The 17,569-nt window shown below is 45.5% G+C and overlaps 1 protein-coding gene across 1 annotated transcript in view; it reads right to left on the reverse strand.

Annotated features, from left to right (window-relative positions):
* The window catches only part of DIAPH2 (diaphanous related formin 2), a 2,404,298-nt gene that overhangs the window by 1,790,951 nt on the left and 595,778 nt on the right, over positions 1-17,569 (reverse strand). The window contains exon 10 of the mRNA XM_029607438.1: positions 14,562-14,670. Coding sequence (XP_029463298.1) covers positions 14,562-14,670 — 109 coding nt within the window. The remainder of the gene's footprint in view (positions 1-14,561; positions 14,671-17,569) is intronic.

Genomic DNA, 17,569 nt, shown 5'->3' on the forward strand with positions numbered 1-17,569 from the left:
TGCGACTTATGCCATTGCATCAGGATTTTCCTGGTTGTTGTTGGATGAAGAATCAGAGGAACTGGATGTGCTAAAGTCCGATTTAGTTTTAGCTCTAGATTTTTTATTGCTTTTCACCCGACTTCTTAAATTTTTTCACCTTTTCACCAACAAGGGAGGGAGCAATTTTAGATTTAATTCTTAGTGGAATGCAGGATTTGGTGAGAGAGGTAACAGTGGTGGGGCACTTGGCAACAGTGATCATAACAAGATCAAATTTAAACTAATAACTGGAAGGGGGACAATAAGTAAATCTGCAGCTCTAACTCTAAACTTTCAAAAGGGGAACTTTGATAAAATGAGGAAAATAGTTAGAAAAAAACTGAACGGGGCAACTGCAAAGGTTAAAAGTGTTCAACAGGCTTGGCCATTGTTTAAAAATACAATCCAAGAGGCGCAGTCCATATGTATTCCATACATTAAGAAAGATGGAAAGAAGGCAAAACGATTACCGTCATGGTTAAATGGTGAGGTTAAAGAGGCTATTTTAGCCAAAAAAAACATCCTTCAAAAATTGGAAGAAGGATCCATCTGAAGGAAATACAATAAAACATAAGCATTGTCAAGTTAAGTGTAAAACATTGATAAAACAGGCGAAGAGAGAATTTGAAATGAACTTGGCCATAGGGGCAAAAACTCATAATAAAAACTTTTTAAAATATATCCGAAGCAAAAAACCTTGAGGGAGGCGGTTGGACCATTAGATGACAGAGGGTTTAAAGGGGCTCTTAGGGAAGATAAGGCCATTGCAGAAAGGCAAAATGAATTCTTTGCTTCCGTGTTTACTAATGAGGATGTTGGGGAGATACCAGTTCCGGAGATGGTTTTCAGGGGTGATGAGTCAGACGAACTGAATGAAATCACTGTGAACCTGGAAGATGTAGTAGGCCAGATTGACAAACTATAGAGTAGCAAATCACTTGGACCGTATGGCATGCATCCTAGGGTACTGAAGGAACTAAAAAATGAAATTTCCGATCTATTAGTTAAAATTTGTAACCTATCATTAAAATCATCCATTGTACTTGAAGACTGGAGGGTGGACAACGTAACCCCAATATTTAAAAAAGGCTCCAGGGGCGATCCTGGTAACTATAGACCAGTGAGGATGAATTCAGTGCCGGGAAAAATAGTGGAAACTATTCTCAAGATCAAAATCGTAGAGCATATAGAAAGACATGGTTTATTGGAACACAGTCAACATGGATTTACCCAAGGGAAGTCTTGACTAACAAATCTGCTTCATTTTATTGAAGGGATTAATAAGCATGTGGATAAAAGTGAACCGGTAGATGTAGTGTATTTGGATTTTCAGAAGGCATTTGACAAAGTCCCTCATGAGAGGCTTCTACGAAAACTAAAAAGTCATGGGATAGGAGGTGATGTCCTTTCGTGGATTACAAACTGGTTAAAAGACAGGAAACAGAGTAGGATTAAATGGTCAATTTTCTCAGTGGAAAAGGGTAAACAGTGGAGTGCCTCAGGGACTTGTACTTGGACCGGTGCTTTTCAATATATATAGAAATGAACTGGAAAGGAAAACAATGAGTGAGGTTATCAAATTTGCAGATGATACAAAATTATTCAGAGTAGTTAAATCACAAGCGGACTGTGATACATTACAGGAGGACCTTGCAAGACTGGAAGATTGGGCATCCAAATGGCAGATGAAATTTAATGTGGACAAGTGCAAGGTGTTGCAGATAGGGAAAAATAACCCTTGCTGTAGTTACACGATGTTAGGTTCCATATTAGGAGCTACTATCCAGGAAAAAGATCTAGGCATCATAGTGGATAATACTTTAAAATCGTTGGCTCAGTGTGCTGCAGCAGTCAAAAAAGCAAACAGAATATTAGGAATTATTAGGAAGGGAATGGGTAATAAAACAGAAAATGTCGTAATGCCTCTATATCGCTCCATGGTGAGACCGCACTTTGAATAATGTGTACAATTCTGGTCACCGCATCTCAAGAAATATATAGTTGCGATGGAGAAGGTACAGAGAAGGGCAACCAAAATGATAAAGGGGATGGAACAGCTCTACTATGAGGAAAGGCTGAAGAGGTTAGGGCTGTTCAGCTTGGAGAAGACACGGCTGAAGGGGGATATGGTAGAGGTCTTTACGATCATGAGAGGTCTTGAACGAGTAGATGTGACTCAGTTATTTACACTTTCGAATAATAGAAGGACTGGGGGCATTCCATGAAGTTAGCAAGTAGCACATTTAAGACTAATCGGAGAAAATTCTTTTTCACTCAATGCACAAGAAAGCTCTGGAATTTGTTGTGAGGATGTGGTTAGTGCAGTTAATATAGCTGGGTTCAAAAAAGGTTTGGATAAGTTCTTGGAGGAGAAGTCCATTAACGGCCATTAATCAAGTTGACTTAGGGAATAGCCACTGCTATTAATTGCATCAGTAGAATGGGATCTTCTTAGTTTTTGGGTAATTGCCAGGTTCTTGTGACCTGGTTTGTTGGAAACAGGATGCTGGGCTTGATGGACCCTTGGTCTGACCCAGCATGGCAATTTGATATGTTATGTTATGTTCTATCGCAGCGGTTCGCTTTTGAGGTGCCTTCTGACTCACCTATTGTGTCGCTCGCCAGCTCTCCTGCTCTGCTTCCTGCGTTCACCTGTCCTGGCTCGGTTGCAGGATCTCCGCTTTTGTTCCTTTCTTGCGCTGCAGGCTCTGATGCTGTCTCGGCCAATGCTGGGATGACTGCCTCTTCCTGCCCCGCAGTCAGCTCCTCTTGCTGTGTTCGATTAATCGCCTTAGTTCTGGTGCGGGTGACTTCAGCCGCAGGTCCCGCATAGGGTTGACCTGGCAAGCCCCAGAATCCCCATGTGTGCTAGGGGATAGTATTCCCGTCTATACCGGCAGATCCGGGGTAGAATCCTTCTGGACACCTGGGGTTTACAGACCTGGGCTCATGTCTGGCCACGGATAATTAAAAGGCATGACTGTGGGTATGTCTGCCTGCGACCAGCTCTGCGGCACCGAGAAAATGGTACCCTGGGCCTGTCCATTCCTGACACCCGCCCACAATGGACACCAACCTGATATCATGAATTGTGTCCTGTCGGGGCCACTCGATGTGGTGGCTGTATTTCCAGTGCTGCCAGGGATATGCTCGAACATCACTGACCCGTGCGATTGCCCGTGATTCTGCTGCATCAGCTGCTCCTAATCAGGGTGGGGGGGGGGGGGGGGGGGGGGGCGGTGATTCGTTCAGCTTGAACCCCTGAGATCTCAGAGCGCAACATCCACATTGGGTTCCATGCTGTTTCCTCACTCCTGACCATTGGAACAGCCAGTCTCAGCTGATTTGTGCTCTATTCTCCGGCGCTTTCGTTGACCAGGGGGCTGCAATGTGCAGGGCCCAGTTGTTACAGCCTTGCCGGCCCGTGGTGCCCTCCCCCTGGCTTTTGCTCCGATGTTAGCCATGCCCCCTTTTTTTTTTTTTTTTTTAAATCATCACGTATCCGCGACTGCCTCTCCCGCAGCTGAGCATCGGGCCAATCCGCCTGGGCCGAGGTATACGTTTAGTCCCTCCCCCTTGAACCAAATCGCAGTATTTGAGGTTTTTCTTTTTTTTTGCTGCCTGTGTGAGCTCGGTATCCGCGTGCCGACACTGCCAGGGGAAAAAGAAGGAATGGCGGCGATGGCTGGTGCTTTTATCGGAGCTGCGATGAGCACTGGGGTATGCGTCACAGTCCGATGACATCACCCCAGTTGCTGAGCGCTTGTTCCAAGCCACGCCTAAGTGCAGCCCCTTTGGGAGAGAAAAACGCACGCATGTCTGGGCGGGTGAGTGCCTTCCTATCTACAGCGGCCTCGCCATTAGAAGCGGGCCATTGTGCACTGGGCATGAGCCCTTGCATTTAATAGGAATCAAATCTTCTGACTGGAACAGCACAGCATTGTATGCCCAGAATTGGCTCCCTACAAAGTGGCAGACACAATTAAAAAAATTATTCATGATGCATAAATTACTTTATTCAGAGAATATTTGTGTATTAGCATAAAATATATTTTTCTAAACACCTAATCATGTATTAAGATCTGCTGGTAATTACTTGGTGGTGCTTCAAGACTCACACCCATATAGATTACAAAGTACACACACAGGTACCTTTATATTTGCTGGTCCTACTTTATGGAATGCACTACCAGTGTGAGGAAAGGGACTTGAACATTTTTAGAAAGCAGGTCAAGGCACTGAGTTTTAATGAGGTGTTTAGCTAAATTTTAAATAATTTTTATTTGTATTAATTTATATTTTATATATTATCTGTTATTTTTGTATTATCTATTTTAATTTTGTATAATTTAGGTTATGGGTTTATTATTATTAATATATATCCATGTAATTCATACTGAAAAGTTGGGAAGTTGTACTATATAAGAACTGATTGATAAATAAATACACCAAATAAATGTTTCTTAAGTTCTGACTCTTTCTGTAAGGTAATGTTGAGATTACTTACCTGATAATCTCCTTTTCCATAGTGTAGACAGATGGACTCAGAACGAATGGGTATAGTATGCTTGTGCTAGCAGTTGGAGACGGATCTGACGTCAGCACGGGTATATATACCCCCACAGGAAGCGTAGCAACTCAGTAATCTTCCTTGCAAAAGCTGTTATGGATGTGTGTACTGACGCTCAGTGAAAAGTGAAACAGGATTCCCCTGACTGATTGATAGTAGCTGGAGACCGCCAGCATTCCCAACCGGAAGGCGTTGACACCTGGTAGAGTGTACGCTCTTATAGAAACAGATGACATGGCTTACCTTGCATCGGTGAAACCCATGTGCATAGGCAGCTGGGCGGGATGCTGAGTCCATCTGACAACACTAAGGAAAAGGAGATTATCAGGTAAGTAATCTCAACATTTCCTGGCGTGTAGCCAGATGGACTCAGAACGAATGGGATGTACAAAAGCTTTACTCCCAGCCTGGGTGGGAGGCTGCCTGAGGACCATGTAGTACCGCCCTCGCAAATGCTGAGTCCTCCCTGGCCTGGACATCCAGACGGTTGAACCTGGAGAAGGTATGGAGAGAGGACCATGTCGCCGCTTTACAGATTTCTGCAGGTGACAACATCCTGGATTCCGCCCAGGATGCCGCTTGTGCTCTGGTAGAATGAGCCTTGACCTGTAGAAGCGGAGACTTCCCGGCCTCCACGTAAGCTGCTCTGATAACTTCTTTAATCCAGCGGGTGATGGTGGGCCGAGAGGCCGCTTCCCCTTGTCGTTTCCCGCTGTGCAGGACGAACAGATGATCTGTCTTTCGGACGTCTTCTGTCATTCCCAGATATCTAGGCAGCAGTCTGCCTATGTCAAGATGGCGTAGCAAACGCCCTTCTTCAGATTTCTTCAAACCTGCCGTGGTAGGCAAGGATATAGTCTGATTAAGGTGAAACTGTGAGACCACTTTAGGTAGAAAGGAGGGAACCGTGCGAAGATGGATAGCCTCTGGAGTGATCCTCAGAAAGGGATCGCGGCAGGACAGTGCTTGTAGCTCTGAGACGCAGAGCGTGGAACACACCACCAATAAGAACACCATCTTCAAGGTTAGAGAATGGAGAGTCAGGCCCCGAAGGGGTCTGAAGGTGGATCCCGCAAGGAAATCCAAAACAAGGTTGAGGTTCCACAAAGGCACTGGCCACTTCAGTGGCGGACGAATGTGCTTGCTCCTTTCAGGAAGCGAGACACATCTTGTTGCGTGGCAATGGTCTTGCCATCCCTCCTGGGACCATAGCAAGACAGTGCAGCCACCTGAACTTTGATGGAGCTGAGGGAGAGACCCTTCTGAAGCCCATCTTGCAGGAAATCCAGAACAATAGGGATTGTGGTCGCATGTGGATTGGTGCCATGAGTGTCGCACCATGCTTCAAATATTCTCCAGATCCTTACGTAGGTGAGGGAAGTGGAAAACTTGCGTGCTCGGAGGAGTGTATCTATCACGGGCTCCGAGTAACTTCTTTTCTTCAGTCTAGCCCTCTCAATGGCCAGACCGTAAGAGAGAATTGAGCTGGATCCTCGTGAAGGATGGGACCTTGACGTAGAAGGTCCCTGAGAGGAGGCAGGGGAAGAGGCTCCCCTGCCAGTAGTCTTCTCATGTCTGCATACCAGGGTCTTCTTGGCCAGTCTGGTGCCACCAGAAGAACTAGGCCCCGGTGCTTCTGAATCTTGTGGATGATGGCGCCCAGCAGAGGCCACGGGGGAAAGGCATATAGCAGAGTCCCTGGAGGCCATGGCTGAACCAGGGCATTGATTCCGTGGGAGAACGGGTCGCGCTTGCGGCTGAAGTATCTGGGTACTTGAGCATTGGACTTGTCCGCCAGTAAATCCATGTCCGGAATCCCCCAGTGATCCACAATCTGGAAGGCTGTGGGTGACAGCTGCCACTCTCCCGGATTTAGGCTTTCTCTGCTGAGGAAGTCTGCCGTGGTGTTGTCCTTCCCGGCAATGTGGACGGCGGAGATGTCCGGAAGATTCGCCTCTGCCCAAGCCATCAGTGGGGCGACCTCCAGAGATACCTGTCGGCTTCTGGTTCCGCCCTGACGGTTGATGTATGCCACTGTGGTGGCGTTGTCGGACATCACTCTGACTGCTCTGTTCTTCAGTCTGTGAGCAAAGCGAAGGCATGCCAATCGGACTGCCCGAGCCTCTAGACGGTTGATGTTCCACGCGGACTCTTCTCTGTTCCACCACCCTTGTGCGGTAAGTCCTTCACAGTGTGCACCCCAGCCGCTCAGGCTGGCATCTGTGGTGAGCAGAGTCCACGTTGGGGAGGACATCTTAGACCCCCTGCTCATGTGGTTGGACCGCAACCATCACCGTAACTGGGTCCGTACTCTGGCCGGCAGAGGTAGGTGCGAGGAATAGTTCCACAGATGGGGGCTCCAGCGAGAGCAGGGAGTGTTGTAGAGGTCTCATATGGGCCCTTGCCCAAGGTATCACTTCCAGGGTGGATGCCATGAGACCGAGAACCTGCAGATAATCCCAAGCTATGGGCCGACTGGTACCCATCAAGTACTGGATACGCGTCTGGAGTTTTAACCTTCTCTTGGTAGTGAGACTGACTGTGTCTGCCTGGGTGTCGAACTGTACTCCTAGGTATTCCAGTGATTGGGAAGGCTGAAGGCAACTCTTGCTGAGGTTGATCACCCAGCCCAAGCTTTCCAGAAGGGAGATCACTCTGTCGGTTGTCCGATGGCTCTCGTGATTTCGCCCTGATCAGCCAATCGTCTAGGTGGGGATGGACCAGAATTCCTTCCCGCCTGAGGGCCGCTGCTACCATTTCAACCACCTTGGTGAAGGTCCGTGGTGACGTGGCCAATCCGAAGGGCAGAGCCTGGAATTGGAAGTGGCGACCCAGAACCTTGAAGCGTAGGTAGCGCTGATGATCTGGATGGATCGGGATATGCAGGTAGGCTTCCGACAAGTCTAATGCCGTGAGGAATTCTTCTGGCTGTACTGCGGTCTTGACGGAGCGCAGAGTTTCCATGCGAAACCTCGGGACCCGTAAGTATCGATTGACTGACTTGAGGTCCAGTAAGGGCCGAAAGGTGCCTCCTTTCTTGGGTACCATGAAATAAATGGAATAATGTCCAGAATTCACTTCCCAGGCAGGTACTGGGATGATGGCTTTCAAGGACAGGAGCCTCGCCAGGGTAGCTTCCAATGCTGCCTTCTTGTGTGTGGGACATGAAGATTCCACAAACTTGTCCGGAGGGAGATGATGAAAGTCCAGATAATATCCCTCTTGGATAATGGTGAGGACCCACTGGTCCGACGTGATCTCGACCCATCTGGGGTAGAAGAGGGTTAACCTGCCCCCTATGGCTCCGTCCCCCAGATGAATCGGCGGATTCTCATTGTGAGGCGCGGCCGGGACCTGAGCCCGGGCCTGCTCCCCTCTTGCGCTGCTTGGTCCGAAAGGACTGATTCCTGGCCTGAGGACGCGGTGCCTGGTAGCGACTCCTGTAAGGAATGAAGCGCTGTGAACTCCTGCCCCTGGAGGGCCTTGGAAAGGCGCACTGGCTCCTTCTGAACCGATCTTCCGGCAGTCTAGGCACTGAAGAGGCGCCCCATGTACTGGCCAGTTTAATCAAGGTCGCTGCCAAATAGGAAAGAGCCCTTAAAGGGCAATCTGGTGAGGCGTGTCTTTGAAGGCGCATCAGCTGACCATTTCCGAATCCAGAGCTGCCTCCTGGCGGCTATGGAGGATGAGATCCCCTTGGCTGTTGTCCGGACTAGGTCTGATGCAGCATCCGTGAGGAACGAGAGAGCTGACTCCATGTCAGCTGCTGGAGCGTTGTTCCTGACCTGTGACAAACAGGCACGCGTCACCACTGTGCAGCAGGTTGCGATCCGCAAAGATAGAGCTGCCACCTCAAAGGTCTGTTTCAGAATGGCGTCCAGTCGCCGGTCATGAGGCTCCTTGAGGGCCGTCCCCCCTTCAACTGGAATGGTAGTGCCCTTGACCACAGCGCTAATCAAGGCATCCACCTGAGGGCACGCCAGCATGTCCTGGATAGCCGGTACCAATGGGTACCTGCCCGTCAGGGCCCGGCCCCCTTTGAAGGAAGCCACTGGTGCAGCCCATTCTAAATCAATCAGTTGTTGTGCTGCTTGCAAGAATGGAAAATGGCGGGCTGTAGGACGAAGACCTTCCAGCAGGGGGTTCTGCGCAGAGGGTACCGTAGCGCTGGGACCTGTAATATTCAACTCCGCCAGACACTGAGACACCAGGTCGGAGAGATCCTCCTTAGGGAAGAACCGCCTCATGGTTCTATATGGCTCAATCCCTGGGGGAAGTTCCCCCTCGTCCGGGAGTTCGGACTCTTCCGGTGAAACCTCCTGGTCTGACTGATCTGGACTGTCCAGCGGCGGGAGGTCCCGCTCACGATAAGGGCGTGAGGGTCCAGGAACAGGATCCGCAGGAGCCGCCACCGCAGCGGCAGCCGCAGCAGCCGCCGCAGTCGCAGCCACCGTAGGAACCGCAGAAACAACAGGAACAGCAGGAATCGCAGGGCCTGGACGGGAAGCCGTTTGCATCTGTATAAAGGCATGAATCCCCTTAAAGAGATCCACCCAGGAAATTGAAGCAGCCTCTAATCGCCGTGGTGCAAGATCCCCCGGGATTCCCGATTGGTCGAGACTGCCCACTAAATCCGGGGTAGCCCCTGGGGAACTGTCAGCAAATCGTGGCTGAGACTGGTCCTGGCCCGAGGGTCCCACGGCCTCCTCACATTGGGCACATAGGGAATCTGGCTCTTCACTGTGCGTGGCTCGGAACTGGCATGCGGAGCCGGAGGCGGGCGGCGCCCCCGCTGAAGACGCTGAGGCGTTCTGTTCCATTGAAAAGTATGCGCTGAATGAAAAGCGGCCACAATATATGCTTAAGAGAACAGGCGCACAATAATAATATGCGGCAGCAATATGCGCTTAGTACAACAGGCGCTTAATAATATGCGGCAGCAATATGCGCTTCATACAACAGGTGCACAATAATAATATGCGGCAGCAATAGGCGCTTAGCCCAACAGGTGCTTAATAATATGCGGCAGCAATATGCGCTTAATACAACAGGCGCTTAATAATATGCGGCACGCTTAACAATAATAACAATATGCGGCAGCTATATACGCTTAATAGAACAGGCGCTTAAGAATAATATGCGGCAGCAATATAGACAACAAGCGCTCAGCCCTATGTGGCTAACAATATACGCTCAATGATATGCAATATGCTCTCAGCAATAGGCGGTCAGGGATACACGCTCAATTGTATGCAATATGCTCTCAGCAATATGCGGTTAGCAATACACGCTCAATGGCATTCAATAGGCTCAGCAATATGTGGTTAGCAATACACGCCCAATGGCATTCAAAATGCTCTCAGCAATAAGGCAATATACGCACAATGAGGAATAGAATATGCGCTTAGTCATAGAGCTGCGCCTATTACGGGCGCTCAATACCTGAACAAGGCCCACAAAATGGCGCCTTCCACGGCGTGCCACGCCGCCGATCCTCTGTTCCTCGGAGACCAGAAATAAGAGATGTACGCCTTACCTGATCCTCGGCGCTTCCCGGCTGGAACCCGGGCGGTCTCCGGCTGCGGGGGAAGAGGGCAAGTACCTTCACCGCCGCGTTTGAGGATATGCACCCGCTGCCTCGTCCACGCCAGGACCGAGGCGCCTCGTATGCCTCACCCGAACCTCGCCCGGGTGCTCCGTCCCTGCCGCGATTTGGCCACCGGACCGAGGACTTAAACCTCCGGGGGATCACGGAAATCACCCCGGGAAACTCTACTGGGGGAGGGACCTTAGGGTATCACCGCAGGAGTGCGGGGCTCGATGTTGTAGAAGTTGTAGTTGAAAGAAAGTAGAATGTAGAAAATAGAAAATAGATTTGGAAAACATGCTCAGCAAGCATGCAGGCTCTCCAAACTGCTTTGGAGACGGAAATTACTGAGTTGCTACGCTTCCTGTGGGGATATATATACCCGTGCTGACGTCAGATCCGTCTCCAACTGCTAGCACGAGCATACTATACCCAGTCGTTCTGAGTCGATCTGGCTACACGCCAGGAAAATGGAATTTCTTTTGACATTTTGAGACAAAAGCAGGATATGGTATCTTCGAGCAGAGAGGTACTTTTGGGAAGCTGTGAGAAGGGTCCAATGGAAGACCCATGGACTCCAATATCAGAATGATATGATGATTGTGATTCTACCTATGAGTAAGACAACACTATTGATGGGTCTTCTGATTGTATCCTATCATTAGAAGGAAAACACCAAGACCGAGGGGTAACTTTTCAAAGCATTTACATGCACAGAATTAGCATATATATGCTTAAGTAGCTTGTACTTGTGTACAGGCTATTTTATAAACATCAAAAGTATGGACATATTTAAGTCTTGCATACAAAAAGGGGGAAGTCTAGCAGTGTTCTGGGGTACAGCCTAGAGATATGCATGCAAGTTGCTATTTTATAAGAGACTTACATAAATTTAGCAATTAATGTAATTTTATACCTGCTAATTATCTTGCACAACTTATATCAGACTCATCTCTGGTCTAACTACTGGTTGGGAGGACAATTGGGTGAACTAAAAGCAGTTCAGAGTGAAGAACTAGGAAGTTCTCGATGTCCTGAAGGAGGACTGGATAAACTGGTGGTTGCGGCAAACTGGTGATTTCAATTACTAATTACAATTTTTTAAAATATACCAACTTCCACACGTAAAACAGAGTTTTACGTGTGGAAGTTGGTATATTTTAAAAAAACAGGGTTTTATGCAACCCTGTATTTTAAAAAACAGGGTTTTATGCAATAGTGACTTGCATAAAACAGGGTTTTATGCAAGTCACTATTTTCATGCATACGTTTTTAAAATAGAAAGGAAAAGTAAACGCTTTTAATGCATTGCACATATTTGCACGAGACATACACGTATTTTATAATTTGTGTATACCTGATACGTGCAAGATATAAAATACGATAGTAGATCTCTGCATGGCCATATGCAAGTATATATGGAGTTGCAAGGAGCTCTTTAAAAGTTACCCTCCATGTCTTTCATTCAGAATGTAGCAATTCTAGAATGAGAGAAGAATAATGGATTGAGTTTCAGATTTTGGGGCCAAAGACTCTAAAACTGTAGTCATCTGTTCTAGCTGGGATGAGAAAGTGGAGAGTCTAGTATGCTAGTAAAATAACTTTTGTGGAAGTCTGACTCTGTAATTAGAATTGGCATCGAATGTTTGATTGGAGTAGATTAAGAATTAACTTTTTTTTTTTTTTGTTAGATTATAGCCAATAGTTGATTTTCAGCACCAAGACTTTGGCACTGACACATTTTTACTTGTGGATAATCCCAGCAAAGTCTCTGAACTGAAGAGTAATGATGCCAAAGGCACTTTTCTATATGCCAATATGTTGTCAGCTCCAACATGCCAATCCTGATTCCTAAAAGCTTTGGCATAAAAAAGCACAATATTTCTCCCTCTTTACTGAAAGGCAAAATGTTTGCACTGAGGACTTCTCCTAGTCATAGTGCTTAGTATGAGGGGACTCTGATCCTTTCTGACTTTGGTGATGTCCCCTTATCTGGCAATGGTTTCTTCAAAATCAATCCAGAGATCTGAGAATAAGAATGTTTTTGAAGTAGAATACCACAAATCTGCAAAACCCAATACAGATTCACTTATTCATAGAAATTAACATTTTTAGGTAAATCCATAAAAATTCTGGATGGTTTTTCAAAGTGGTTTGTCAACTTTTTTGTAAGTTTCATATAACCTAATTACAATCTGCAATAAATCAATCAACAAAACATTATTAAATGGTAATATTAAAAGATATATCTCCCTCAGACACTGCTTCGTTATGCATTTATAAGTATTTAACTGTGTTCATATAGTATTGTGATACTGAAACAATATCTGTGGTTAATTCATTGCCATTTGTTTATGCTGACATGACTTTTCCTTCTATCTCTATGTTTTAATAAAGTAGTTTTAAAATGTTTAAAAGATATGTATCCACATAATGTGTCTCTTTGGAAATTAAAATCATAAGTAATTAAATCATGATATTATATGTCAACTGGCTCAGAAGCTCATATGTGCTTACTGGTAGTTTTCTGGTTAAAATGTATTTACTCAATTACTCATAGTTGCTTGATATCACCATTCTGAAAGTATAATGATCTAATAGGTAGAGTATGATATAAAAACTACTATAATATAGTACATACTAAAGTGTGGCATTAGCAAAAGAAAGAACACATCCTGAATATAATATTCCATTTTTCACTAGAGTAACAGTAAAAGAGGGATAGTAAAGAAGCTAAATGGGATATGAGACATACAAAGAATGTTAGTTTCAACTGCACAAAATGTGGAAGAGTGATAAACATTATACACAAGAGAAAATCTCCATAGGAAAGAGTTAAATATCTCTAAGCCATACAAAATATACTTCTTCGGCATGAGATAACGCCGCTGAATGAATACATCCAAAAATGTGTACATTCAGGTGACTTAGGAATGTTGTAGATGTGAATTCCTAATGCGTGTCTAAACGCCGCAAAGGACATGTTAAAAAGTATAACTTTGTATAAGTATTAAACATTTATAAAAGGTTGGGGGTTGCTTGACCTTTTACAGAACTAAAATATTCTAAAATGATGTAACTCAGATTTGCAATCACAGCTTGCTTTGTTCTGTAGGGCTTTAAAATAAGCTTCTTGTAGCTGTCACCTAAAAGATTTTAGATTCTATTCTTCATTCAACTTAATTGATTTCTAATACTATGTTTACACTACACCATACATGAGTGTCTTCTGTTAAGATGGAGGTGCGATTCTATGCATGAAAATTATATTGTATTAAGCAACCATATCAGAAAATAAATTATTTCGTCTCCCAGCCAAGCACAAGGGTTCCAATTCTTATTGTGAATATTGTATAAAATGAATAACTACAAAGTAATTGATTCAATAAAATTCAGAGAAAGGAAAAGTGTAACTTCACTGAATTTAAGATGTGTAATTATCTGCTCAAAGACAGTTTGTCGAGCTTGGACGGTAACTTTTAAAGAGCCGCATGGGCACACGTGTGCATGTTTGCTGGCTTGCACCAAGGGAAGCAGCTATTTTATAACATAGGCACGTATATGCATGCATATTATAAAATAGGCTGAACTCGCGCACATGTGCCACTTCTATCACATAAGTGGAGGGATTTTAATGCACACGTGCACTGAAGCAACTGCCCGTTTTCCCAGTTCACCTAGGCAAGGGATAGGACTCCCTTTCTTTAATAGCCTTTCTCCCCCCCCCCCCGTTAGCTCCAACCCTTAAAAATCCACTGATCTGTGTCATTTTTTTTTGTTTTATGAAAAAGATGCCACCCATTGCAGAAATAAAGTTTGCGGCAGGGGATCCAGGCACAGGCTTGTGCAGGTTTAAATTGAGAAATCCAGGAATACCCCTGCCCATACCACATCAACGCCATGCCCCTTTTTGCGCTCGCAGCGGAAGACACGCACACATCCGGGTGGCTATTAAAATCTACTCGCGTGTGCAGGTCCGACATGTTCGCGTCTCTCTCCATTTTGGCACGCGCTGGACCTTTACAATTCACCCTTTACTATTTACCTTGAGTATTTTCACTGAAATTGTTTTTAAAAAATGTATCTTATAGTATCCTTATAGAATAGTCAAACAAAACAATTTAGGATATTTAGAAATGCATTCCCTTTCTCTTAGAAAAAGTAGAAATATTTTAAATTAAAATAGAAATATTCTCCGGGCCTGCAAAACTGTACATGAAATAAATATCTATTAAAAGGGGTTTGTCTGGACTGTTGGTAGTGTGTGTACATGGGAGAAAATACTATGGTCTGTGGACCTTACTTCTCCAAGATAAAACTGGGTGAGTAGATATTAAGAACTGTGAGAGAATAAAGAGTATGTAAAACTTCATGTACACCCACCTGTAAATGCAAAGCGTCATGGCTCTCCAGTCCTTCCACAATTGAAGCAAATCGTTCTTTACTGCATCTCTCTGCTGCAGTAGTTATGGCTCCAAGAAGCTTATCTAGGCTAAAAACAAAAATATCAATGAATCACAGCTCTTCTATAGCACATATGTATTGGTCTCCTTTTTTGTTTTATATACAATAAAATTCACAGCATGTGAGCCTTGTTTCTTCTATACAACAGTTTCAATATCCACTCCAGCCATTCTAGGATAGGATATCTAGACAGATCACAGCCTAGAAGAAGAAGGGAAGGGGTGGGGAAATAAACACACATCTACTTCAATCAACATAAGCATTCCCCATCTTTAAAGCTCGATAACATTAAACAGCACATAGTAGAGTTCTAAGCTGATCTATTCATAATATGTGAAGAAGTAGCGTAGATGTTATATATGAGTATGAGTAGCATGAGTGATAAATGTGAGTAGGTAAGAGTGCTATATGCTTACATTTTATTGAAAGCAGCGTCATGGTTTCACCTGCTATGCAGTCTCCCTATACCAAGGTATTTTTGGCTGTGCACCTTCCATCCACCAAGAGTCATCAGCAAGCCTTGCTCAGAGTACTGCCAGTTACCTCCTTGCTGGTCACATCAAGCCTTGGACTCAGCCCTACTTAATCCAGCCTGCTCAATACTTCGGTGTCTCTTCATTCAGCCACCTCAGCTCTATGGCCTGGCCATTCTTGCTTGATTTTCCTGTTTTGCCTTGTGGCCTACCCAGGCCTTCTACCTTACTTTGTGGCCTATCTGGGCCTCGTGCTTTGCTTGAAGCCTCTCTTAGTCTCTTGCCTTGTTCTGTGGTCTCCCGGGCCTCTTTGGCTTACTCTGTGGCCACCTGACCTCTCTGCCTTACCTTATGGCCTCCAGGCCTGCCGGGTTCTCCTAACCAGCATGTCGCCCTGTTGGGCTTCCCTGTTTATTATTGTCTGTTCTGTCTAGTCGTCCTTTACTAAGCCCTGTCCTTGTCCAGCCTTGGATTTGTCTAAGTCCTTGTTCTGTCTTGCACCACCCAGTCCAGTTCCTTGTCTGATTCCCAGTTCTTGCCCTTATCCCTGGTAAAGCCCTGTCTGTATCCAGCCCCAGGTTGCTCTCAGTACCTGGGGTTCAGCCCCCAGCTTGTGCTCTGTATTCAGCCCCCAGCCAGTATTCAGCTCCCAGACATTACATGTCCAGTCTGTGCCTACCCTTCGCTTCCAGCCTACACAGAAGCTCCCAGTCCATGTCTGCACCATGATGTTCTGCCGGAGACAGCCCCCAGAATCCATGGGCTTAACCTGCAGGGGAGGGGGTTGCTTAGACAGAATACCAGCCCTAGTCTAGCCCTGCAGTTCTGTACTGCTTCTGCGGGGATGCTCCCTGACTCCAGCTCACTGCCCCATAACATGGAAGTGCATCAAGAAGTATGACAACCTCATGCTTGAAGCACTGCTTTAGGACAATACTGACTGCATGTTTCAATTTCTGTACAATCATAAGGATCCACTGCACCATGGATATGTACAGCACGACAAAGAACATGAAAGGTACACAAGTAAGAAACTGCTTGCAAGAGTGAAAAGGGGGAGTACGTGGGATGAAAATTATCAACTTGTCTTCCAGTATAAAATAGGGGTGGATTAATATGTATAGATTGTTTAGTGCATGGTTCTGAGGGACATATCTGAAGGATATCAAAGAAACAGGGGAGTTAGAGCATCCTGATAGAAAGGTCACAATAAAAGCAAAGGTAACCCATGTGCCTATAGGCAAAGAACAGATTGAGTAAAAATATGCCAAACTATTCTAGTTAATGGCTACAAAAATTATATATCAAAAATAAAAAATGTATCCTGAAATGTCTGAATGCTAATATCAGAAGTCTAAAAAGTAAGATGGGGGAGTTAGAGTAAATAGCACTGAATAAAGTGTTAGACTAATTGGCAGAGACCTGGTGGAAGGAAGATAATCAATGGGTCAGTGCTATACTAGGGTACAATTTATATTGCAACGATAGGGTAGATCAACTTGGTAATGAGGCAGGCACTTTATGTAAGGGATGGCATAGAGTGCAACAGGATAAAGATCCCACAGGAGACTAAATGAACAGTAGAATCAATACTGGTGGAAGTTCTATGTGTGATGCAGAATACTGGTGAGGGCATACTACCATTCACCTGGCCATGGTAAACAGATAAAAGATGAAATGCTAATAGAAATTAGGGAAGCTAACATTTGATAATGGGAGATTTCAACTACCCAAATATTGATTGGGTAAATATCACATCAGAAGATCCTAGGGAGGTAAGCTTTCTAAGTAAAATAAATTGTTTCATGGAACAGATAGTCTAGAAAACACTGAGAGGCGCTAGGGACACGCTAGTGTCCCTAGCGCCTCTTTTTGGACAGGAGCGGCGGCTATCAGTGGGTTTGACAGCAGACGCTCAATTTTGCCAGCGTCTGTTCTCGAGCCCGCTGACAGCCACGGGTTCGGAAACCGGACGCCGGCAAAATTGAGCGTCCAGTTTTCAACCCGCGAGCCATGGACCCATTTTAATTAATTTATTTTTTTTTAAACTTTTGGGGCCTCCGACTTAATATCGCCATGATATTAAGTCGGAGGGTGCACAGAAAAGCAGTTTTTACTACTTTTCTGTGCACTTCCCCGGCGCCGGCAGAAATTAACGCCTACCTTTGGGTAGGCGCTAATTTCTTAAAGTAAAATGTGCGGCTTGGCTGCACATTTTACTTACTGTATCGCACGGGAATACCTAATAGGGCCATCAACATGCATGTGCATGTTGCGGGTTCTATTAGGTTCGGGGGGGGGGGGGGGGGGGGGGGTTGGACGCGCGTTTTCGACGTACTATTACCCCTTACTGAATAAGGGGTAAAGCTAGCGCGTCTAAAATGCACATCCAATTGCGGGTTAACAGTGCGCTCCACCGGAGCGCACTGTATTGTATCGGCCTGATTATTTGGT

Source organism: Rhinatrema bivittatum, chromosome 6, assembly GCF_901001135.1.
Source record: "Rhinatrema bivittatum chromosome 6, aRhiBiv1.1, whole genome shotgun sequence".
In the NCBI taxonomy this organism is placed as follows: domain Eukaryota; kingdom Metazoa; phylum Chordata; class Amphibia; order Gymnophiona; family Rhinatrematidae; genus Rhinatrema; species Rhinatrema bivittatum.